Consider the following 25,917-nt stretch of genomic DNA (forward strand, 5'->3'; position numbering starts at 1 on the left):
AGACACTTGAGCACAGTGTAATGACTTTAGTCAGGGATCTGCTGTACCACCACTAGCGATGGCATAAGCCACACCAGGGACCAGAGTCTAAGGGGCCACTGGTCTTCACAGGTCGCTAAGGCTGGCTAGGCTTGCTAACGGTAGTGGGCGAGGTGCAGCTGGAGACACCTAAGCTGGCAGGTACACAGCAGGACTCACCTCAGGAACCACATGCAACTGGGACACGGCAGGACTCGTGGCTGGAACTGCAGATGGCAGGAGTCACGGGAAGGAATCACGGAAAGAGTTATAGGGAGATGCTGAGACACATGGCCAATTGAGGGTATACCGCCCATTTAAATTCAAGCAGAAGCGGCACGCGTGCCCTAGGAGACGGGGACGTGCGCGCCAGCTTGAGAGAGAGGAGGGGCCGTCCAGGAGAGCAGGAGACTGCCGGACTGCACAGGGGAACACGTGGCTGTGGTGAGGAATGAAAGAACTGGCGCAACCAGGGATGACAGCACGGCCATGGTGGAAGGTACGAGCCTCGGCTCTATCAGTACACCCTTGATAAGATAGCGATCCAGGATGTTTGCTTCAGGCTCCCAGGATCTCTGTTCTGGACCAAAACCTTTCCAGTTAACCAAAAATAAACATCTTCCCCTAATAGTCTTCATCGCCAGGATGTCCAAATTCCAGTCTTTTGGAATTTGCAAAGACTGAAGTAGGCCGGCTGGTCTTTGACAAGGGGACTTGTTTTGGGCAGAGGCGGTGCAGGAAGCCACAAAGTCCCTGATGTCCTTGGATAAATTCAGTCACCACCTTGGAAAGATTCGGCCACGGGAGATCAGCTGCCCAGTCTTAAGGGTTCCAGGATGCCCAGCGATCAAAGAGTAATACCATTTCAGAACTCTTCTTCGGAGCGCAGGGCGTACATAGGTCTTCCTGGTAGGAACGTTTTGAACAACGGAGGTGGCAACTGGCATCGAACGTTCATGTGGTATGATGTGGTGAGGAGAGTCCTTTTGTCCAGGGACATCAGATACCCAGGAGAGAGCATCGTCCTTCACGTTCTTCACTTCTGCTTGACAGAAATGGATAATAAAGGTAAAATGTAGAAGAAGAGGGACCACCTGGCTTGCCTGGGATTAAGTCGCCGGGCTAACTTGAGGTAGAGGAGGTTCTTGTGGTCTGTGAAGATGTTAATTGGATGCTTAGCCCCCTCCAGGATTTCCAATGGTATAATTCCTCTCAGCGGAAGAGAAAGTCTTCGAGAAGAAGCCGCATATACAAGTCTTTCCGGATGCATTCTTCTGGATGAGGACAGCCCATTTGTCGTCTTCGCGATTTCGGCTAAGATTGTACCTGACCCTGAGGTCCAATTTAGTGAAGATCCAGGCTCCGCAAAGTTGGTCGAACAATTCCAGAGATCAGTGTCGGGGGATACCGATTCTTCAAAGTAACCTTGTTTAGACCAAGGTAGTGAATACAAGGCTGAAAGGATCCATCCTTATTCTGGACAAAGAAGAAGCCTGCTCCAGCTGGTGAGGTGGAGTTATGGATGAATCCCTTCTGCAGGTTTTACTTTATGTAGGCAGACATGGCTTCGGTCTATGGGAAAGAAAGGGGGGGTACACCCTACCGTGAGGAGGAGTCATACCAGGAAGGAGATATAAGACAGTCGTAGGGGCAATGAGGCGGTAGTGTGTCAGCTTCCTCAGCAGAAAACACATCTGCCAAATCATGGTATTCGGCTGGAAGGCCAGGTAGGAGCTTGGAGCAATCTGATGGAGATAAAGAACTCTGGTTCTGAAAGATCTTCAGACAGTGGTCAAGGCATTTCGGTCCCAATGTACGATCTCACCAGTCCTCCATTCCAGGTTGGGAGCATGGAGCTGCAACCAACAGGATGGCTGAAGAGGAGTGGGACAAAATTTAGAAGGCCAACTCCTCAGAGTGCAACATCCCCACCTGATGGGTCACTGGTTTGATCTTAGACCAAACCACATCGCTAAGGGACTCTCCAGTGATGGAGGATGTGGTCAGAGGCTTGGCAAGTGGAAACACTGGTAGTTGCCACTCCTCCAGTGCAGCTGCCTGCTGAGCCGGAATCCAGGAAGGCAGTAGACTAGAAACTCTGATCCTATGGACTGGAGACAGTCACCGGGAAAAACAATCCTGGCAAGGTTGCATTCACAAAAGGGTAGCCTTTCCTACCAGACCTAGTTGGGGGAGTTTCCCAGCCACTGGGGGCACTGGGGGCAGTTCAGGTGGAAATGGTTGGGGCTGGCATGGTAGAGGCAGAGGTTCTGCTCCCAACACTTGAGTTCTCATCTCTGGTGTCAAGCAAACTCTTTCCACCTGCATAGGCTCCTCTGGTGCTGGCGGAGACGAAGCAGTGAACAGCCCCTGGAAAGCTGGTGCCAAGCGGAACATGTGACAAGGATGGACCACCTCGCATTCTTGACGGACCTCCTCCTCTCTTTGAGAAGTGGACATCTATCCGAGTAGCCAGATGGATCAGGTCATTTAGCGAGGTCAGGAGCTGTTGGCTGGCTAACATGTCCTTTAGTTGTGGGTGAGGTGCATCAGGAGACACGTAGTCAGGCAGGTAAAAAGCAGGACTCAAGTCAGGAACCACAGGCAACTGGGACACAGCATGACTCATGGCTGGAAGCAAAGACTGTATGAGTCAGGGCAAGAATCACGGAAAGCTGGGACCATACACTATGGGAAGCAAGCAGAGGCTTCAACACTAGGGTGAGGGGCAGCCTAGGATTTATAGGGAGGTGCTGAGACACATGGCCAATTAAGGGCGTACTGCCCCATCAAATTTAAGCAGAGAGACGGGGAAGCGTGTGCCTGCTCCAGAGAAAGGAGGGGCCGACCAGAAGAGGAGGAGACTGTCGCACCACACAGGGAACACCTGGCTGCAGCGGGGGATCAAAGGATAGCCCCAACCGGGGATGACAGCGCAGCATAAGCGGAATGTACAAGCCGCATTTGTAACACACAGTTCCTGCTGCAGTGAAGTTGGCCTAGCTCCAGCCAGGACCCTTGTAGGAATAAGGAGTTCAGGAGTTCTCTATTCAGTAGAGAGAGAATCGGACACAGAGAGTTCAGTCTGTTAACCACCACTAGCATACGGTACTATACCCCTCAGGAGGAAAGGATGCCCTCTGAGGATCACCTTGTGCATGCTAGGGATATTCTCAACAAGGCAGCATACCTGAGTTAGATACTGACCCTAGTAGAACAAAGCTGCAGTTAGCCTATGTATCCTAGTATTATGCATGGCTATTCTGGGAAACCCTGGCAAGTCTGCTCAACCCAGCGCAGGAACCTGGGACCTTATACTACCCTAGCAGGAAGGGTTCCTTGACACTATAGAGCATATGTGAGTATGAGCATCTTCTCTTCCTCTTCTGTTCTTCACTACTCTATCCCGGCAGAGTACGCAGCTACATTGGACAGAGCCCTCAAGATGCTCCTTTACTCTCACTTCTATAGTTTCTACTGCTTCTACCTCTTTCCTGCACCTGCAGTTAATGATGCTTTATTTTATATATTGCACTGAACATTTTAAGTAAACAGACATTATTCTGGTTAAGCTGCTGGACTCTGTCTATCATTCTGCACCTACACACCAGGTTACACTTGGGTTACCCAAACCTGCGGAAGCAGTGTCTGTTTGACCGGGGGTGGGTGACAACGCCACTACAGGCTATCGTGACCTTACACCCACTGAATTGCCACAACACTGCTAAAGTTACTCCTGCATATGGCAACCGGACTGCTTCACCGCATATGTTTAGCTGAGCTGTGTGTGTATACATAGTATGTGAAAATGAGCTGTGGATGTGGATGAAACACAGCTTTGGCTCTATTTGTAGCAGAGCTGTGTATGTACTTACCTTAGAGAACTTAAAATGTTAGTGGAAAGGGCTAATCCTAATTTGTGAGGAAGAAATAGATTTTTTTAATACTAAAAAATCCTTGTCTTGTAGCCTTTTACTACTTACCAAAGGTGCATAAATTCATAACCCCACTGAGAGGAAGACCAGTTGTATTTGGTGTGGGAAGTCTGTCACAGAATGTGGGTATGTATTTGGATAGCATTTTAAAGCCCTTTGTTATGAGTTTACCATCTAATACCAGAAACACCAGTGAATTGGGCAAATTGGATGGAAAAAGGGTACTATTACGTAAACGCGCATCGATCTGCTAGATCGGTGCACGTTTACTCGGGCTATTATACTGCCCGATAATTGTTTAACAAGGGCTGCATGGACATCATTACCGATGTCCTTGCAGCCCTTGCTTTAAACTGCATACATTACCTATCCATGGTCCAGAGCTCCTCTTGCGGTCCGCTTCTCCCTGGGTCCCACGCACTGCAGCTTCAGAGCGAGTATTGATGTAAAGACCCTGTACTCTTTCATTTCTTTTCTTTCTCCAAATAAGGAGGTCTCAATACGGAGCTAATAACCATTATGTACGTGAAGTATTGGAGTTTACCTTGACAAAGATTTACTCTACCTTTTCCCTACAGGAGCTTCCACCAGCTAAGGGGAACCGCAATGGGGATTTCTTGTGCCCCAGCTTATGCGAATCGCCTTCTGGGCTGGTGGGAGGAGTTCATAGTATTTGTGGACATTCCAACTTTACCATTGGGCAGCATGGTGGCTCAGTGGTTAGCCCCCCGGCAACACCTGATGCACCTATGACCTATGCTGCCAGCTTCCAGAAGTGATGTTATACAAGTATCAGAAGTGTGTTTGACATCCTGAAAGCTGAGTGTTGCGTGTTCAGGAGTAAGTATAATTAGCAGTCCCCACTAGAGAGAATCAGGTAACCACTGGAAGTCTGTAGCTGCACCAGACACTTATCTCATAGAACTTATCTTTATGCCTTAACCCAAGTCACTTTAGAGAGGTGGGAGGAAGTTTGCAACAGACACCTTATTCTTTAGAGACTGTCAGGCATTATAGCACAAGACACTTTTGTTCAACACTAGGACTTATTTCTCAGGTACCCCAAATCCCTAATCTTGTTAATTAGCACGGTCTTAATAGACCATGGGGACATTTATTATCAGGCTAAAATACCCTTTTATGGTGCAGATGGAACCAATGCGCATAAGTATATATGCAAATGCAGCTTTGTGAATACTTTATTCACATCGGGTCCCCATGTGCCTCTTGAGCAAGAGGGGCAGGAAGGGGGTAGAACAGGGGGGGGGGGTTGCAGACTGTATGTGACCAGCAGACATATATATATATATATATATATATATATATATATATATATATAACACCAATGGTCATTTACTTGTTGTGCTAGGTATATCTTTGATATTTTATCTGATTTATCCCATTTTAATACTAGGGAGGTGCGGTGCAGGACTTTCCCTTTTAGTCATCAGCAGATTATATTGTGTATAGTGTTGGATCACTGAGGGATCATTTATATAGGGATCTATTGTATAAATCTCTTACATTGGATGTTGATAGAAGCTTCTGTGCTCACTTCATAGTCTGTTAGGGCACAGCTGGTGTACTGTACATGTACTGCAGTCTGCAGCAAGGGGTTAATATGTCTTTTCAGAGCTGCATCCATCCTACTACTATCACTGCCACTATTATTAATGTATATCACACTATGGGTATGGTAATACACATACAGGACATAGGAAGGGGCGGGTAGGCATAGGTGCTATAAATATACTTGTTCTTCTCACCTTGTATTTGTACTTAGATAGTTTTATGTTATTGGGTTTTCCATCTTTATTAAGAATTAAGTTCATATTATGCAAAGCCTGAGCCATCAGATAGACCGCAAAGTACACTTGGGAAGGAGCTGAGTCTTCTGGATTATCAAAATCATCTGTGAACCGTTTCTCCTCTGAGCAATTATAAAGAGATTTATGATATATCCTTGATATAATAATATTCTTCAAATTATTTTTTGAGAGGCATCCGAATGTCATCATCCAAATAGTTTCTAGTAACATGTCAAACGGTCTATTGGATTGCTGGACTTTAAGAAGGTACTCTCTTAATCGTGGTGTTTCGTACCTGGGGATTGAAAACACTAAAATGTTGTTTATATACTTCTTTTCTCTGGAAATTACAAGCTGATGTATGAGAGACCATGAAACTGCAAATATAAGGGTCTTCATTTTTAGATAGTGATCTACATAATTAAAAAACTTGGCATAAAGCATACTAAGGCTGCCACAAAAAACAATAATATCGGTAGAACAAGTTTGTAGGGTTGAAGATATAGCATACATGTTTTTAACAGATAATAAATAGATGAATTCCGCACAGATTTGATGAGATCTCAATAGTTTAGTCAGTTGTTGTAGCTCTCTTTGTCCACTGTCATCATCCGACATGATGATCCCGACCCAGTCCCACTGGAATCTTTTCAGTAGGGCCACCAATGCTCTGTATTGTACTGTGGTATCTGGGACTGTTCGGAAAAAGTTTGGGTAAAGCCTTTTGTCTTTTAGAAGAGGATCTGTGGCTCCATAGCTGATCTAGGATAGAAAAGGAAAGGAAAAAGGCTATTTTCTGAAAATGGTTTTAATATACTGTATATTAAAGGTTATTAACTAATAATACCATATACAATGCAGTTATTACACCTTAATTGGATAAAATATTCAACTGCCTTCAGCAACCAATCACAGCTCAGTCTCCAGCTCTGGTAAAATGAAAGATGAGCTGTGATTGGTTGCTATATACAGTTTACACCAGTTTTATAAATCTGGCTCAACAAGTTTGCCATAATGCCCATATTTTATATAAACGTCTCATCTAATTCTCTTAAAGTATAAAATACAAAAAATAAATAAATATAAAATTGGTTTTCAGTATCAGCCTTGAATATTGTGTGGTGGTGGTGGGGGGGTTGTTCTGGCTGTCAGCACTTTGATAATGTCTTGCCTTTGCCTTGGAAACCCCTCTAAAATTTTCTTTGTTGATTGAATATTTTGCCTGAGACGGAGAATGATCTCATGTTCTGTTTTTTTATGCAGTTCTTGAAGCCAAAGTCAGGATAAAATCATGGGTAGAGGACATTTATAAATATAAATCAATGCTTTCACTAAAAAGTGTGAAAAGGTCACAAAGAACATTGTTAATTTTACACAGTATTTTATTAGCATTAGTTTAACCCCTTCAAGACCAAGCCTATTTGCACCTAAAAGACCAGGCTCATTTTTCAAAATCTGACCTGTCTCACTTTATGCGCTTATAGCTCAGTGATGCTTTAACGTATGCTAGCGATTCTGAGACTTTTTTTTTCGTCACATATGGCACTTTATATTAGTGGCAAAATTTGGTCACTACTTTGTGTGTTTTTTGTGAAAAACATCAAAATATCATGAAAAATTGAAAAAATTAGCATTTTATGAACTTTGAAATTCTCTGCTTCTAAAAAAAGAAAGTTGTATTACATAAATTAGTTACTAAGTCACATTACCAATATGTCCTCTTTATTCTGGCTTCATTTCATAAACATATTTTACTTTTTAAGGGTGTTACGGGGGTTAGAAATGTATCAGCAAATTACCACATTTTCGTGAAAGTTTCCAAAACTGATTTTTTTAGGGACCAGTTCTTATTTTAAGTTGATTTAGGAGGTTTGTATACTGGAAACCCCCATAAGTGACCCCATTTTGGAAACTAGACACCTTAAAGAATTAATCTAGGGGTATAATAAGCATTTTAACCCTACAGGGGCTGGAGGAAAGTATTCACCATTAGGCCGTAAAAAAATGAAAAATTAAAATTTTCCAATAATATATACATTTAGATTAAAGTTTCTCATTTTCAAAAGGAACATGAGAGAAAAAGCACCCTAAAATTTGTAACACATGTTCTCTTGAGTACTACGGTACCCCATATGTGGGCGTAAACCACTGCTTGGGCACACAGCGGGCTCAGAAGGGAAGGAACGCCAATTAGCTTTTCCATTGCAGATTTTGCTGAAGAAGTTTCCGAGCGCCAGGTGCATTTGCAGTGCCCCTGTAGTGTCAGCAGAGAGAAAAAAAAACCATAAGTCACCCCATTTTGGAAAGTACACCCCTCAAAGAATTCATCTTGGGGTAGGATGAGCAATTTGACCCCACAGGTGTTAGAGGAAAGCATTCAAAATTAGACAGTAAAAATGAAAAACTCAAATTTTTTCCAATAATATGTTCCTTTAGTTTGAAATTTTTCAATTTCACGAGGAACAAGAGAAAAAAAGTACCCCAAAATTTGTAACGCAGATTCTCATGAGTACAACGGTACCTCATATGTGAGCATAAACCACTGCATGGGCACACAGCAGGGCTCAGAAGGAAAGGAGAGCCAATTAGCTTTTTCAATGCAGATTTTGCTGAAGAAGTTTCTGAGCGCCAGGTGTGTTTGCAGAGCCCCTGTAATGCCAGCGGAGTAAAATCTCGCCATAAGTCACCCCATTTTGGAAAGTGCACCCCTCAAAGAATTCATTTTGGGGTGTGGTGAGCATTTTGACCCCACAGGTATTAGAGGAAAGTATTCAAAAGTAGACAGTAAAAATGAAAAACTCGAATTTTTCCAATAATATGTTCGTTTAGTTTGAAATTTCTCAATTCCACGAGGAACAAGAGAAAAAAAGTACCCCAAAATTTGTAACGCAGGTTCTCCTGAGTAAAAAGGTACCTCATATGTCGGTATAAACCACTGTATGGGCACACATCAGGGCTCAGAAGGGAAGGAGCGCCAATTAGCTTTTTCAATGCAGATTTTGCTGAAGAAGTTTCTGAGCGCCAGGTGGGTTTGCAGAGCCCCTGTAGTGCCAGCGGAGTAAAATCTCGCCATAAGTCACCCCATTTTGGAAAGTGCACCCCTCAAAGAATTCATCTTGGTGTGTGGTGAGCATTTTGACCCCACAGGTATTAGAGGAAAGTATTCAAAAGTAGACAGTAAAAATGAAAAACTCGAATTTTTCCAATAATATGTTCCTTTAGTTTGAAATTTCTCAATTTCACGAGGAACAGGAGAGAAAATTCACCCCAAAGTCTGTAACGCAGGGTCTCCTGAGTAGAACGGTACCCCATATGTGGGCATAAACCACTGTATGGGCACACAGCCGGGCTCAGAAGGGAAGGAGCGCCAATTAGCATTTTCTCTGCAGATTTTTCTGAAGAAGTTTCTGAGCACCAGGTGCGTTTGCAGAGCCCCTGTAATGTCTACAGAATAGAATCCCCCCAAAAGTCACCCCATTTCGGAAAGTATACCCCTCAAAGAATTCATCTTGGGGTAGGATGAGCATTTTGGCCCCACAGGTATTAGAGGAAAGTATTCAAAATTGGCCAGTAAAAATGAAAAACTTGAATTTTTCCAATAATATGTTGGTTTAGTTTGAAATTTCTAAATTTCACAAGGAACAGGAGAAAAAATGTACCCCAAAATCTGTAACGCAGGTTCTCCTGAGTACAACGGTACCCCATATGTGGGCATAAACCACTGTATGGGCACACAGCTGGGCTCAGAAGGGAAGGAGCGCCAATTTGCTGGAGCAAAACCGCAGCTAGTAACAGTTATTAGAATAGCGCAGTTACTAAAATACAATAAAAAAAAATAGAATACAGGTAATGTGGGGTGGTTACGGACAGTCTGGGGTGGTTCCGGGTAATCTAGAGGTGGTTACGGGCAGTCTGAGGTGGTTACGGGCAGTCTGAGGTGGTTACGGGCAGTCTGGGGTGGTTACGGGCAGTCTGGGGTGGTTACGGGCAGTCTGAGGTGGTTACGGGTAATCTGGGGTGGTTACGGATAATCTGGGGTGGATACGGTCAACATGGGGTGGTCACAGGCAACCTGCTGTGGTTACGGCAACCTGGGGTGGTTACAGGCAACCTGGTGTGGTTAGAGGCAACCTGGGGTGGTTAGAGGCAACCTGGGGTGGTTATGGGCAACGTGGGGTGAATACGGACAACCTGCTGTGGTTACAGACAATCTGGTATGGTTACAGGCAACCTGCTGTGGTTACGGACAATCTGGGGTGGTTGCGGACAATCTGGGGTGGTTACGGACAATCTGGGGTGGTTACGGGCAATCTGGGGTGGTTACGGGCAACCTGGGGTGGTTACGGGCAACCTGGGGTGGTTACGGACAATCTAGGGTGGTTACAGGCAACCTGCTGTGGTTACGGGCAACGTGGGGTGGTTACGGGCAACGTGGGGTGGTTACGGACAATCTGGGGTGGTTACGGACAATCTGGGGTGGTTACGGGCAATCTGTGGTGGTTACGGGCAATCTGAGGTGGTTACGGGCAACCTGGGGTGGTTACGGGCAACCTGGGGTGGTTACGGGCAACCTGGGGTGGTTACGGACAATCTAGGGTGGTTACAGGCAACCTGCTGTGGTTACGGGCAACGTGGGGTGGTTACGGACAATCTGGGGTGGTTATGGACAATTTGGGGTGGTTACGGACAATCTGGGGTGGTTACGGACAATCTGGGGTGGTTACGGACAATCTGGGGTGGTTACAGACAATCTGGGGTGATTACAGGCAACCTGCTGTGGTTACGGATAAACTGAAGTGCTAATAGTTAATCTGAGGTGGGTACCTGTAATCTGGCGTGATTATGGGCAATCTGGAGGGGGTCACTGGCAATTTGGGGTGGTTAGAGGCAAGGTGCAGTGTTCAGAGGCAAGGTGCGGTGGTCATAGGCGATGTGCGGTGGTCATAGGCGACGTGCGGTGGTCAGAGGCAAGGTGCGGTGGTCATAGGCGACGTGCGGTGGTCATAGGCGACGTGCGGTGGTCAGAGGCAAGGTGCGGTGGTCAGAGGCAACCTGCGGTGGTTGCGTGCAATCTGGGGGGTTACATGTAATCTGGCATGATTACGGGCAATCTGGGGTGGTTATGCCCAACCTGCGGTGGTTACGGGCAACCTGGAGGGGTTACAGACAATCTAGAATTGTTACGGATAGAGTGAAGTGCTTATAGCTAATCTGGGGTGGTTACATGTAATTTGGGGTGGTTACAGGCAATCTGGGGTGATTACGGACAATCTGGAGGGGGTCACTGGCAACGTGTGGTGGTTACGGGCAACGTGCGGTGGTTACGGGCAACGTGCGGTGGTTATGGGCAACGTGCGGTGGTTACGGGTAATCTGGGGGGTTACGTGCAATCTGACGAGATTACGGACAACCTGGGGTGATTATGGGCAACGTGCGGTGGTTACGGGCAACCTGCGGTGGTTACGGGTAATCTGGGGGGGGGGGGGGGTTAGGGGTAATTTGGGAGTAAACTGCAATTATTACTATAATAAAAGTGTGTGTTTTATTTTTTTGTATGTTTGTTACTTTTTGTACTTTATACATTCATTTTCACTGTATTACTATGATTACTGTGATATTTTCTATCACAGTAATCATAGTTCAGTGACAGAGACCAAATTGGTCTCTGTCACTTAAAATTTTCAGAGCTTGGCTGGTTGTGGAGCGCATGCGCACTTCATAACCAGCCAGGACACGGAAGAGGAAGGAGCTCCAGGAGCAGGTGAGTATACGGGGAAGGGGGGGGTGACTGGGGGACGGGGGGTGACAGGGGGGGTGGGGGGACATCACTTTTTATCCCCTGTCACCAATCAGTCATGGTGACAGGGGATAAAAATTGCCGGCGGCACATGGCACAAGCGATCAGCGGTATATAGTATATACCGCTGATCGCTTGTACCGGGACCCCACAGGGGGGTCCCGATGAGTGCCCCATGCTCTTCGCTACCTCCGGTGGCGGAGAGCATGGGGCTTTCATTCATTTTTCTTTTTTTATCACTGTGAACAGACATTAGTCTGTTCACAGTGATCGCGGCGGCCATCTTGGATCCGATGGCCGCCGCGGGAGGGGGGGTTAGTGACTGGGGCACTAGGGGCTGATCTGGGGTCTGATTTTTACTTATTTCATCTCCCCCCACTGTGGATTCACGGTGGGGGGAGATGAAATACAGCGGCGGCACCGGCCCATTAGTGACCGCCGTTTCGGCGGTCACTAAGGGGTTAATGGGGGTCAGCTGCAGGTCGCAGCTGATCCTCATTATCTCTGGTGCTGTACACAGATGAGAGCGGGATCGCTGTCCCTGCAGCGATCCCGTTCTCATCACAAAGCCCCCTCAAGTCAGGAACGTATATGTACATTCCTACTGCACGGGGCATGTGCAATAGGAACGTATATATACAGATGGCTGACGTGAAGGGGTTAATCTACAGCTGTATGTAAGAGGGAAAAAAAAAACACCATACTCTGAATATCCTGCAGTTTAACCCCTTAACGATAATGGGCGTACATTTACACCCCCGCAGGAGGGCGAAATGTACGCCCTGCCGGGGTCCCATGCTATGGAGCGGGCTCACGAGCGGGAGCATCTCCAGCCACTTACCGATCAGGTCTGCGGGGGGGGTCCCGATCGCATGGCCTGACTGTCGGAGGTCTCTTACCTTCCTCCATGCAGTCAGGTCTGCAGTCTTCTGATACAGTCTGCCACATGCAGGCTCTATCAGAAGATGGCCGAAAACACTGATCCCTGCTGTGCTATGACATAGCAGTGATCGGTGTGAGAAATATAATGTAGTAATGTAAAAGTCCCCTAAGGGGACGTAAAAAGTGTAAAAAAAAAAAATCTAAAGTTTTAAAAAATGTCCAAGGCCCCTCCCCCAATAAAAGTGAAAAATCACCCCCCTCCCATTTTATACGTAAAGCACATAAAAATGATGATCAATGATCAATACATCTGATCTAGAAAATTATGTTACTAATAAAAACTAGATATGATGGCGCAAAAAATGACACCCCATATGACCCCGTAGGTGAAAAAATAAGTCACAATAGAACGTTAGAAAACCTAGTAAACAAACATATTGCTGTCTTCAAATAGACCTATAGAATAAATAAAAAATGTTTTACCATAAGCTGCATTACGTAAACATAAAACCCCACCAAAATTTGCGTAATTGCATTTTTGATCCAAATTCACCCCATAAATTATATTTTGGGGTTCCGTCATTCATTTTATGGCAGATTAAAAGAAGCCATTACAAAGTACACCTGTTCCTGAAAAACACAAGCCCACACATGGCCCTGTAGGTGGAAAAATAAAAGAGTTATGGGTCTTAGAAGGCGAGGAGGAAAAAACGAAAATGCAGAAGTGACAATTGGCCTGGTGGTTAAGGCCATTTTAGGCTCTGTCCTTAAGGGGTTAAAAAAATGCCACTGTACCTAAAAATGCATAATTTGTCATATCCTTACTAGAGATGAGCAAGTAGTGAAATATTTGAATTTTCGAATATCGAATCCCACTAAAGTCTATGGGAGAAAAATGCTTGACGCTTGGAAATCAAAATTTGACCACTTGGAGGTTAAGTCCACAATGACACCTGTGGAAATGACACCTGTGGAAATGATGCCAACACCACTGGAATGCAATTGGGACAGCAGGGGAAGCATGCCTGGGGGCACCTAATATGCCAAAGTCACAATAAACTCCAACAATAAACTCCAAACACAATTTAACCTCTATGTAAAGGGAAAGTACACCAGGAAACCTTCTTTCCTCTACATTGGCAGAGACAGAAAGCCAAATTTTTAACAAAAGAACTTTTTTATGCACCCCTTTAAATAACATTGCCTATAACAACTACAGATGGCATAGGCAAGGGGGAAATCAAACAGCACCCACCCCTAACTGTCATTGTGTGTGTGTGTTTGTTTGTTTGTGTGTGTGTGTGTGTGTGTGTTTGCGTGATGTGGTCAGACATGTTCTACACATAAAGGGGTGTGGTTCTCATGGAAACCATGTAATAAATTGAAATTGAGGCCCTTCTTTGAGGTGAGCCCTTCAAAAATCCTGGAAGTTAAAGGAGAACTGATAACAATACAATCTAAGTATCTAAGAGAAGGGACACTTTAAATGAATTTGATGAAAAAACCACCCACTACTACCACCTCTACCAACCTTATTGATCCTGCCTGCTAAACAGGCACCTAAAAAAATATAGAAATAAAATTACCAGGCCCTCCAAGAATTGATTTGGTTTAATAAAAAAAAAAGTTAAATGAAAGATTGAATTGAATTCAAGTTAATTTGAAATCGAAGATTTAAAAACAGCCCCTAAGGTGGCCTTTACCTGCCTGCCAGCTTTAAGTTTTTATCCAGAAATGAACTGGTGTTTTAAAATGGAAAACACAAGGATCCTGCTAAAATAGCAAGATTCTGATTGAAAGTTGAAATGCTAAAGTTTTTCTGCTACACACTGTCCCCTCTCTAGCTCCAAGTAGCATCTGATAATGAATCTAAAATCCACTATTCTATGCATGGCAATTGAGGTGAGGCCTCTAAAAATTAGCTTGAGGTCCTTGAGGTAATTCCTCCAAAAAATAGCTTTAGGCACTTGAGGTGAGCCTTTTAAAAGCGGATTTAGAGGCCCTTGAGGTAAGCCCTCCGAAAATTAGCTTGAGGCCCTTGAGGTGAGCCCTCCCCTCCCCCCCAAAAAAAAATAAAAAAAATTAAAAATTATGAACATAACTCTTTAGGTGAGCCTCAATGCTGTTTATTTTATATGGTGGTCGAGGAGGAGGAAATGAGCTGGAGCAGACACATGGCACTTCAGTTTTGCCTTCTTTCCACGGGTGGAGAAGCAAAGTCTGGGTCAATCAAGTGGCTGTTCATTTTTATTAGCGTCAGCGGGTCAGCACTGTCAGCTGACAGGTGGCTGCGCTTATCTGTAATGATGCCGCCGGCTAAACTGAAAACCCTTTCTGACAGAATGCTGGTGGCAGGACAGGCCAGCACCTCCAAAGCATACAGGGACAGTTCCAGCCACGTGTCCAACTTTGAGACCAAGTAAGGTGCCAAGGATCGGGGAGGATAGGGCTGCGAACGGCCAGGTACTCCCGTAACATCCGCCGATACTTCTCTCTCCTGCTCACTACAGGCCCTGTAGTGATTGAAGTTTTGCGAGGGGTGCCATGAACGTGTCCCACACCTTGGAGAGTGTTCCCCTGGTGGCTGTGGACCTGATTGATGTCGTCAAGCTTTGCTAGGAACTCTCATCTCTGCTACCAGTGATGGTAGGTTGGAATATTTCCATCATGTTTTGCAAGATTTCTTTATGGTATTCCTGCCATCAATCACTCCTCTCCTCCACCGGAATAAAAAAAGGACACCTTTTCTTAATACCGGTGATAGTGGATAGTAAACATCCAGTATGATTTGCTCTCCATCATGTGGACAATATGTATGTCCCGGGAAAAGCAGCTAACATAAAGTCTGCCATGTGTGCCAGGCTCTGAATAGGCGTGACTTCCCTGCGGCCAGTTGAAGGATCGCTCTCCATTTCCTCCTCTTCTTCCTCCACCTCGTCTTCGCCCCATTCACACTGAACCAATGGAATGCACCCAACTTGAGTGGTACCCTCACTAGCTTCCTCCTCTTCAACAGACTCCTCCATATCCTCGTCTTCCTCTTCCTCCTGCAACTGCTGCTGAGAAGCAGACACGAGTGTGGTCTGAGTGTCTACGTCTCCACCTATCCCGGTCTTCTCTGTGTGCCCCGCGGTCTCCCTTATGGTAATAAGGGATTGTTTGAGGACAAATAGGAGTGGGATGGATACTCTGTGGCGTTGTCACAGCTGACCCTCTTGGTGGACTCCTCAAATATGCGTAATACTTCGCATATGTCTGCCATCCACTTATGGTAGGCGAACTGAGGCAGCTGAGTTGGAGGAAGATGTAGGTTTTGAAGCTGATACTCCATCAATACTCTCTGCTGCTCACACACCCTGGACAACATATGATACGTTGAATTACAGCGAGTGGTGATGTCGCACAACAGCCGGTGTTGAGGCAAATGGAGGCGTTGCTGGAGTTTTCGGGGGATAGCAGCAGCTACAGATGCCTTCCGAAAGTGGGGGCACAAGCGCCGCACTTTCACCAGTAGCTTTGCAATATTGTGATACGTTTTTAGAAAGCGTTGTACGGCCAAATTAAAAACATGGGCCAGGCATGGTATGTGTGCAAGCTCTAGAGCCGCTTCTTATCGCCCATGCTAATTAGCTTGAGCACAGCCTGCTGATGTCTCCCCACGGCAGAGCTGCAGCGTTTTCAGCAAGCGGATAAGGGCGATGTTACTGCGGAAGAGGAGGAAGGGTTGTCAGAACCCGTTCTGTCAATCTTGGGCGGGGGTTGAAGGCCATCCCTGGTTGCTACCTAGTCTCCGCTTCCTCAACATTTACCCAATAAGCCGTTAGGAAGATGTAATGTCCCTGGCCATAGGCGCTTGTTCACGTATTTGTGGTCAAATGGACCTTCGCGCTAACTGCATAACTTAGAGGGGAACTCCAGGTAGAGGTTAAAAAAAAATGAAACTTCTGCAGAAGCATAAAGCATTACTTACCTATCCATCCCAGTTTTGAAACTACCAAAAATCCATTTGGGGGGGTTGCTCTGTTTTGTGTTCCTGTCCTTCCTGGTTTAGCATTTCCCAGAATGAAATGCTTTCCCTCAGCTGATCATCACAGCCCCCACCCATTACAATCAGTGAAATAAGTGCAGCATCTGTTTCTGGACGGACAGAGATAACACAGGGAATTGGGTTATCCAGCCAAGCCTCCTGTGACATCACGCCCTACCCCCTGTCTGCATCATCAGCAAACACACACAATGTGAGACAGAGGCATGGAATATTTGTCTCCTAAGGGGGGATAGCAGAAGGAGCAGGATACAATGTGAATTGGCACAGGGGCCATTTCTTTTCACTTCCTGGATTTCTGTCAGCTACCAGTGTGGCAGAACCGTACAGATATGGTTATACATTGTATAGATACATCTATATAACTATAGCTGGTGGTCTTAACTGCAGATGGGGAAGAGGCAGTGGCGGCAACGCCGGGCGCAGATTATCGTGCATTTGCTCTTTCCCACTCAGCCCAGTGCTTGGCTTCAAAGTGATGTTGCATGCCTGAGGTCATCATGTTACTCTTCTAGGAGCCCCTACTCAGCTTTGAGTGATAGACACGCTATCATCCCCGCACACATTAAACAAATCTCTACACCAAAGTTGTCCTTGATGGGGTTTTTTTTTTTGTGCGAATGGCTACGACGGGAAACAGATGAAGCTCTGCGGACTCTGCCCTGCGTTCTCTCAGTGGACCCTCCTCTGCCTCTAGCTGCCTTTTGCGGTGCTGCACAGCCCTCCTCATCTCTACTGCTTTCCCTGCTGGACATCACCCCTGGCCAGGTCAGGTCGGTGACTTCATCATCCGGCCCCCCCTCTTTCACAGTCTGCTCCTCCTCCTGCCCACTCACTCTACCAGCCTCTACAGCCTCTCCCGATGGCAACTGTGTCTCATCACCAATGACGATTTGATGTGCAGGTTGCTAGTACACAATACCAAAGTCACCAGTAGTCGGCGGATGCTCCAGTGTTTAGGCATCACTACACAAAAAATCCTAAAGTAGCTCCGGGGATTCTTCAAGTACTTTTAATAGACTCCAATTCAGGAAAAGGAGCTGAAAAGAGCTCCTGGGAGTAGGCAAGGGTGGCATGACTCTGTTGATGAGATTGGGCAGGTTGAGAGGAAGGAGTGGACTGGGTAGATGATCGGGTGCTTGACAAGTGAGTGGAATCATTATCGGCTATCCACTTTACCACCTGATCATGCCTAAGCAGCGGTGTACCCTGGCCCCTGCTTAATTGTCTAATGAACCCAGAGATGCTGGATGAATTTAATGCTGGATGCCCCTCACCAGCATGCATTGCATCTCCACTCCCGTGCCTTGTGCACCCACTGGCATTTCCGCGCCCCCCTCCTCATCCCCATTCCCTCACGCTAGCCTTACGCATTGTATCTGTACAAGGCTTTTCAATTCCGTACAGTACCACGCTTATAATTTTTGCTTTGGCACACAAGGAGTATACAGCCATATACCCTCACTAATGTAATGCAAGAATGCCCTACAGCAGGCAGCAAGCGTTTGACTTTATAATGTGGTGCACAGCACCCAGAACAGTAGCACCACGCTTAGATTTTTTAACTTGGCACACAAGGAGTATACAGCCGTATATCCTAAACTGACAGATACACTGCTGCCTATTCCTCACACTGCACTCAAGCTGAACACACCTATGTGCTTGTGCTGCTAGCCGATTTAATAGCTGTGTATCTTTGGGTAAATGTGTGGGTTTTTTTTAATAATTTTAGCCCTAAAAGGGCTTTTGTGGGTCTCTCCTGCCTAATATGACCTAATACCTGACTGTCCCTGCTAAACACTCCCTCTCTAGCTCCAAGTCTCATCTGAATCCGAATCTCAAATACACTATTCTATAACTGTAAAGGTCACATGGATTAGCCAGTCATTGAATGCAGATGCTTTTTTTTCACTGCCTGTGTGCTCCTAGTGCCTGTCTCCAGTAGTGGATTATAATAGGGGCGTTTTGGGCGGCAGCCTGGGGCCCTGAGCTCCTGGGGGGCCCATGACCACCCAAAAAGACTTATACTTTCAGTGGTGTATTGTCTCCTGGCTACACTTCTGCCATGATTTGCAAAAAAATCACTGTTTTTTTTATGGCAATTTTGCACAAATCAGGACATCATGACATTATCTATCCTGTACTATGAACGCCAGGCTAGTGCTTCCGTAGTTACAGTGGGGTGGGGGGGCCCAGGCTTGGTGAACAGCCCGGGGCCTATGGTAAAATTAATCCACCCCTGCCTGTCTCACGTCCCAACGGCATCCCTGGTTACCAGTGACATCGCAGGCTCGCATCACTGACCTGAGGGCTTCTCCTGGGCTCAGCTGAGCCTTATGTATTCTGGTTTACTGACATTTAGTTCTATCCTAATACACTGGCTATTAGACTGGGCATGCTCAGTGGTTTATTCCTGTATGTTGCTCTCTTGATTGTCTGACCCCAGCTTTCTGTATTCTGACTATCCTGGTTTTCTGCCGCTCTAACCCTTTGACTTTGTAACCCAACTATCCTTTTGATTATGTCTCTGTACTTCTGCTTTTTTGTTTCCTGTCTTGTCTGTGTTTAATGTTGAACTTTACCCAGGGACTGTCTCCCAGTTGTCCGCAGGGCTTATTGTGACAAGCAGGTAGGGCCAGTGGGTGAGGAAAAGCACAGGGTCCACCGTCTGTGTTTACCCCTTCCCAATCCTGAATTTCAAAATTACTGGTTCCTGACAGAATAGCCAGCCCAAAATCCTGCCCTCCTACCTGGTTGCTATGGCTAAGGTTCATTATCTGGTGAACCGTATAGGGGGGGGGGGGGGGGGTTAGCAGGTATGGTGGCTAGAGATGAGCGAGTAGTGAAATATTCGACTTTCGAGAATTGGAATCGAGTAGGCACCCAAATTCGACTATTCGAACAAATACTCAATCGCATTATAGTCTATGGGAAAAAAATTCTCGGCACTTTGAAATCCAAATTCGACCACTTGGAGGTCACCAAGCCCCCCCATGAAACATCCCTAAATGATGCCAACACCTCCAGAATGAAACTGTGACATCAGGGGGAGCATGCCTGGGTGCACCCAACACCCCAAAATCGCAGTGTAATGCCACTCTCCGCAGTTGCGAATAAAAAATATTTGCAAATGCTTTACGAATGTTTACGGCAATGTTCACACATTTCAATTCGTATCATGCGCAGCGTTACATACATAATTCCAATGTGTGTCCATAGAGCGTCATGTTATTGACGCGTATCACGCGTCATGCTGTACGAACGTTACTGGAACAGTATGTATGACATGCCTTTTACTGCATTCATAAGGTAAAACAAAAATATAGATGGCAGCTCCCCTCATGGGGTTTGGTAACCTGTGCGTCTTCAGTGAGATGAATGGAGGGTGCACGGAGACTTCGACAGTTGCCAACCGTGATGCAAATAGCAACAAATTCAAAAGGTGGGGGAATCCAGCACTCCAGAAAAATATGTAAAACGATCCTTTATTTAAACATAAGAGATTAAAAACTTCATCACCCCATACGGGGGACCCGTTACCAACGCATTTTGCGCTAGAGGCGCTTAATCATGACCATGATTACTGGCACAATAGGTATCACGTGCCTTTTACTGGGCAACTGGCACACTGGGTATCACGTGCCTTTTACTGGGTAACTGGCAAACTAGGTATCATGTGCCTTTTACTGGGCAACTGGCACACTGGGTATCACATGCCTTTTACTGGGCAACTGGCACACTGGGTATCACGTGCCTTTTACTGCGTATCTGGCAAACTAGGTATCATGTGCCTTTTACTGGGCAACTGGCACACTAGGTATCACGTGCCTTTAACTGGGCAACTGGCACACTAGGCATCACGTGCCTTTAATTGGGCAACTGGCACACTGGGTATCACGTGCGTTTTACTGGGCAACTGGCACACTGGGTATCACATGCCTTTTACTGGGTAACTGGCACACTAGGTATCACGTGCCTTTTACTGGGCAACTGGCACACTGGGTATCACGTGCCTTTTACTGGGTAACTGGCACACAGGGTATCACGTGCCTTTTACTGGGTAACTGGCACACTAGGTATCACGTGCCTTTTACTGGGCAACTGGCACACTGGGTATCACATGCCTTTTACTGGGTAACTGGCACACTAGGTATCACGTGCCTTTAACTGGGTAACTGGCACAATAGGTATATCATTAACGTGCCCTTAGTGGGCTAAACCAGGGACACTATAAGTCACTTGTACACACAGAGTAGTGGAATGAATACAGCTGCTGATGCTGCTGCTGCTGTTATCATCTATTTCTTAGCACTGAGAAATGCTTTGGATGCAGAGATGACTTTTTCGCTGGATATTAGCCCTGAAAAGGACTTTTGGGTTCAGTAGTAAGCCTGCCTAGCCAAAACGCTATTAAAACCTATCTCTCCCTGCTCGAGGAACTCTCCCTGACTAGGTTGAAAGGGCATCTGCGGTCGAGAGGCGGGAGGCTTGTATTTAAGATTCGAGGTCATGTGGTTCAGCCATCCAATGAGGGTATATGCCGTTTTCGCGCTGCGTACATACTCCCAGGGTCCCTCTTGGCCTCCCTGCATGGTGATTGGATAAAAAAAAAGTGCCAAGTGCGATGGGAGGGCTTTCGAATGTTTGCTGCATATTCGACACACTACTCGATTGTATTTGAATCTTTCGAATACCACAATATTTGATTTGATTGAATACCTACTTGATCGAATCATATTCGCTCATCTCTAATGGTGTCCAAATTGGCCCAGCAGCTGCAGTTGCTGTCTTAAAATCAGCTACTCCACCAGTAGTTGTTACTTTCTCAAAACCCACCATGCTCCTCCCTGACAGGTTCTCAGATGACCGATACAACTTTCAGACCTTTTGGGGAGTCTCGCCATTTTTCCACCTAGGAGGAGATGGTCGGCATAGTTGTGTCCCTTATGCAGGGGGATTCCCAGGCTTAGACACTTAAACTTCCCACTATGGCTGAGGAATGGGTAGTTTGGACAGTTTTTTTTTTAATCATGGGGCCATCTACTCTCAAAATGACTATATCGGCCTTGCTAAGACTCTTCTGACAGTTTGACAGGTTAAACTCCTAGTGGAAGATTATTGCATGGAAGTCAGAAAGCCCAGTATTGTTACGGGGTGGTGTGAGCCTGCGTTGAAGACACTCTTCAAGCATAAGCTCTCTTACTGCATCAAAGACACATCTTTGGACAAACCTAGCAGAGATGATGGCTGTGGAATTGATTACTGACTGCCGTGCAGCTGGAACTTTGAGGGATCCATTCCACAATACCAGTGTGGCTAGTATTCACCTGATTATTGGGTCTTACTGGGTGCTTCAAACTTCTTCCAAGCCTGTTAGGATTGCCAATACCATGTCGTGTGTTCCAATTTCTTCCCAGGCGAGTGGTAAAACCCTGCAACATTTAATGTCGAGCACAGTCACCAGTCCTGGAAACTTGACTGCTCAGTGAGCTGAAACGTTCCTGAAGGACATTAACCTCTTAATGACGCAGGACGAGTATACTCGTCCTGTTACCGTTGAGGGTAAGCAGAGAGGGCTCCTGGCGTGAGCCCTCTCTGCAGTCCGTGGTCCTCGGTTACTATGTGCAGCCGGGAACCGTGTGTATTAGCCAGCAAGGCCAATCTCCACTCCCAGCTAATTAACTATTTAAATGCAGCTGTCAAAGCTGACAGCTGCATTTAAATAGTGCTTGTTCCCCTATCCCTGGTATTTAGTAGGAGGATCTCCCCTCTGAGCTGGCTGGGGCTCTGCGTCGGACTGACGCTGATCCCGTCTTGGTAATTAATGTATCTGGTCTGCTGCAGACCAGAACAATACAGCACCCATCTAATGGATCAGTGCTGTATTATGTATACTACAGTGATCTATATGATAGATCAGTGTAGTTGTATTAGAAGTCCCCTCCCCTAATAAAAGTTTGAATCGCCCCCACTTTTCCCATTTTATAAATAAAACTAAATAAATAAACATATTTGGTATTGCCTCGTGCATAATTGGCCAATCTATTAAATTATCACATTCCTTACACAGTAAGTGGCGAAAGAGCAAAAAACTGCCAAAGTGCAAAATTGCGCATTTTTGTTTACATGAAATCCAAAAATAATGTAATAAAAAGTGATCAAAAAGTAGCATATATGCAAGCAAGGCACCAAAAGAAAAAAGATATTATAATGCAAAAAATGACTTCATACACAGCCCCATAGACCAAAGAATAAAAGTGTTATAAAGATGGGAATAGGGCAACATTTAGTTTTTTTTTTTTTTTTAAATAAAGGTTTTAATTTTTAAAAATCTGTCAAATAAAATAAAAATATACAAATTATGTATCATTGTAAACTTACTGACTTGAGGAACATAGATAACATGTCAGTTTTACCATAGGGCGAATGGTGTAAACACGAAACTCCTCTGTAGGTAAAAATATTCAACCGCTATGGCCTTTTAAACACAAGGAAAAAACAAAAGGGCAAAAATGACCTGACATGTCAATTCTTTCAGCGGAATGCAGAATCCACCCACCCATAAAATGGTGTCTATGGAGCCGGCGGAAAGGCGAGCGGCTGTGAGAGCGTACTAGCGACGGAATCCGCCGGAATTTAAGGTAAAATTTTGCAGTTGCTATAATGTGTAAAGTGTCACTGTCGTGAAATTTTTTTTGCAGAAATCAATAGTCCAGGCGATTTTAAGAAACTTTTGTCATTGGGTTTATTAGCCGAAAAATGCATTTTTATCATGAAAAAGCAGTTTAAAGCTCTCCCCCTGTCTTCATTGCTCTCCTATGGAGAGAGCTAAAGAAAAGACCAAAACAGGACAACAAAGAGTAAGGGTATATACACACGGGCGGGCTCGCAGCGAGAATCTCGCTGCGAGCCCGGCAGGTCCTGGCAGTTCCCATACACTAAACGACCGTAGCGAGTATGTAATTATACCGCCCTTAACCCCTTCTGCTCCCGCCCGGCTCCCCCCTGTAAGCATACTTTACCTATCCTTGCTGCACGGGTCCGGTGTCCTGCTCTCCCGCCCGGCCAATCAGTGGCTGCGGCTGGGCAACACACTGATTGGCCAGACAGGAGAGCAGGACGCCGGACCCGTGCAGCAAGGACAGGTAAAGTATGCTTACAGTGGGGGAGTAGAAGGGGTTAAGGGTGGTATAATTACATACTCGCTGCGGTCGTTTAGACCGCAGCAAGTATGTAGTGTATGGGAACTGCCAGGACCTGCCGGGCTCGCAGCGAGAATCTCGCTGCGCCCCCGCCCGTGTGAATATACCCTAAATCTACAAATACCTCACCCTGTATCTCCTCTGACAGTCACCAGGACCTCTCTGAGCTCTGATTACAGCCTTCACCCAGCTCCGTGTTTGTTTAATCCTTTGTTATCTGCTTTCTGCTGCCACTCCCTCCTTCCTCCTCCCCTCTCTATAGGAACAGACAAAGTATGTCTGATGCAACAAGTCACAATTTCCTGTTTTTTTTGCAGTGGATGGAAAAGAGGATGGAGGGGGGGGGGGGGGAATCTGGGAAAAGGCTTTTTACATGCAGATAATGGCATATTTGGCTAATAAACCCAATTACAAAGTTTCTTAAAATCACTTGGACTATTGATTTCTGAAAAACAAAAAGAAAATTATAAAATACGACAGTGACTCTTTAAGTTCAGACATTTTTTTTTATATATGGCTACTTTTAACAACTTGTATTATGCATATGAAATTTGTAGCCACAATTTGAGTTGAGTTGTGTTGATATAGTAAAAAAAAAAAAAAATTAAATCCATTCTTGCAGATTACATATACCTACATATGTTAATTGTCTACCCTAGGGTAGATGGTATCTTCCAGCAAGACTATGAAACTTGTAACATGACTTGGGGTAGATGGGATCTTCCAGCAGGACAATGCAACATGTAACATGGCTTGAAATGTCTGACATTAGAACAGCAAGACCAAGGCTTCGAAAGACTACCTTGGCCCTGAAATCCCAAAACTTGAAACCAATGGAGGCTTTGCTGGACTACCTGTGTTCTCTCTATGGATTCTACCCCAGACACACTCTGGCAGCTTTTGAATGCAGTAAGAATGGCTCACCATCACCACTATGACTTCATTAAGTCACTCCCAGACCATCTAGATACTGTCCGTGCTTCACATGGTGGTTACTCTGGATATTACCTGAAGGTATTAATAATGTGACTATGTAAAGTTCCTAGAGGATAATACAGTCCCTCACCTGTGCATATCCATACAGGCCTAACAGCTGGGCCATAGGAAGAGTAGTGACAGAGCGTGAATCTCCAATAAATCCGACCACCGCATCCTTCTCCATACAGGAATAGTTTGGAGCCGTTGCTGTGTGTCCAGACAGGATCTGCAGAACATCTTTTATTACTTTATTCACATATGCACAGGAGTCATATATGTGATATCCCAGAGTGATATTGGGCAGAATATCGGTACGACTGTTAATTTCTTCAATGGCAAAAAGAAAAGTGAACAGATGTGTGTATTCTCGGGTATAGGGCCTATGAAAATATTAAAAATGAAGTTGTTTTTGAAAGACAACATAAAGAAGACCATAACAGTCATTAAACAGTCGCTAAACTGTTCTATCTTTTTGACTCTCTTGATTTTGCATTCAACTATTATTATTAATCCAAAATAAATTGATACCGTAAAGCTGGGCCATTCCATCCAGGTGCAATACACCACTCACCACTGACAGAATTCAGCGCAATAAACTTCCACAGGTCTATAACCCTGCTGAAGAGACCTCTAGTTACTGTATGGTCAGGGCCTAATGCAGTAAAGAACTGGTCCATAGAGGCTAGTTCAGATGCATTGAGCGGTAATGAAAATGAACACTTTTTGGGATCTCCTCTGAGAAAGGAAACCACAGTCCCCACCAGTTGGGCCTCAGACCCTGATCAATGGGGTCAGAGCTTAAATAGAGTTTACAACTGTCTCTTAAAGCAACAAACTCAAAAGTCCCAAGAAAACAGAAAGACTAACCTGTGGTTCAAGAGGTACAAGTGGGTCAGCAACCACCGGCTGCAACTGGGACAGCTCTTGATTCTGAACAAGTCAAGCCCTCCATCTGTTTTACCAAAGCAGCCACGGCTTCCATATTATGGCAGAAAATACTCTCTATGCCCGTGATACTGTCAAGTCTGAGGCAAAGAAGTATTGAGTCCCAATTGGGCGACACTTACCGTCCATACAATAACTATGTGCACAGGATGGGAGATAAAATAGAAAAGTCACCAATCTGGGAAATACAAGGAGGTCAGGACCAACACAAAACAACAAACAGGAGAATCACATGTCCCAGATAGAAGTCAGAATTAGGAAAGACAGTAAAAGGAGAAAGAACCAAAAGCAATATCTACATGGCAAG

The 25,917-nt window shown here is 45.4% G+C and overlaps 1 protein-coding gene across 2 annotated transcripts in view; it reads right to left on the bottom strand.

Moving 5' to 3' along the window:
* Positions 1 to 6,339: 6,339 nt before the first annotated feature.
* Positions 6,340 to 25,917, bottom strand: part of LOC138797254 (vomeronasal type-2 receptor 26-like) — a 209,974-nt gene continuing 190,396 nt past the window's right edge. For both annotated transcript variants that reach the window (XM_069977149.1, XM_069977148.1), the window contains exon 4: positions 6,340 to 6,523. In XM_069977149.1, coding sequence (XP_069833250.1) covers positions 6,369 to 6,523 — 155 coding nt within the window. In that variant the 3' untranslated portion in view covers positions 6,340 to 6,368. The remainder of the gene's footprint in view (positions 6,524 to 25,917) is intronic.

This window comes from Dendropsophus ebraccatus, chromosome 7, assembly GCF_027789765.1.
Source record: "Dendropsophus ebraccatus isolate aDenEbr1 chromosome 7, aDenEbr1.pat, whole genome shotgun sequence".
In the NCBI taxonomy this organism is placed as follows: Eukaryota; Metazoa; Chordata; class Amphibia; order Anura; family Hylidae; genus Dendropsophus; species Dendropsophus ebraccatus.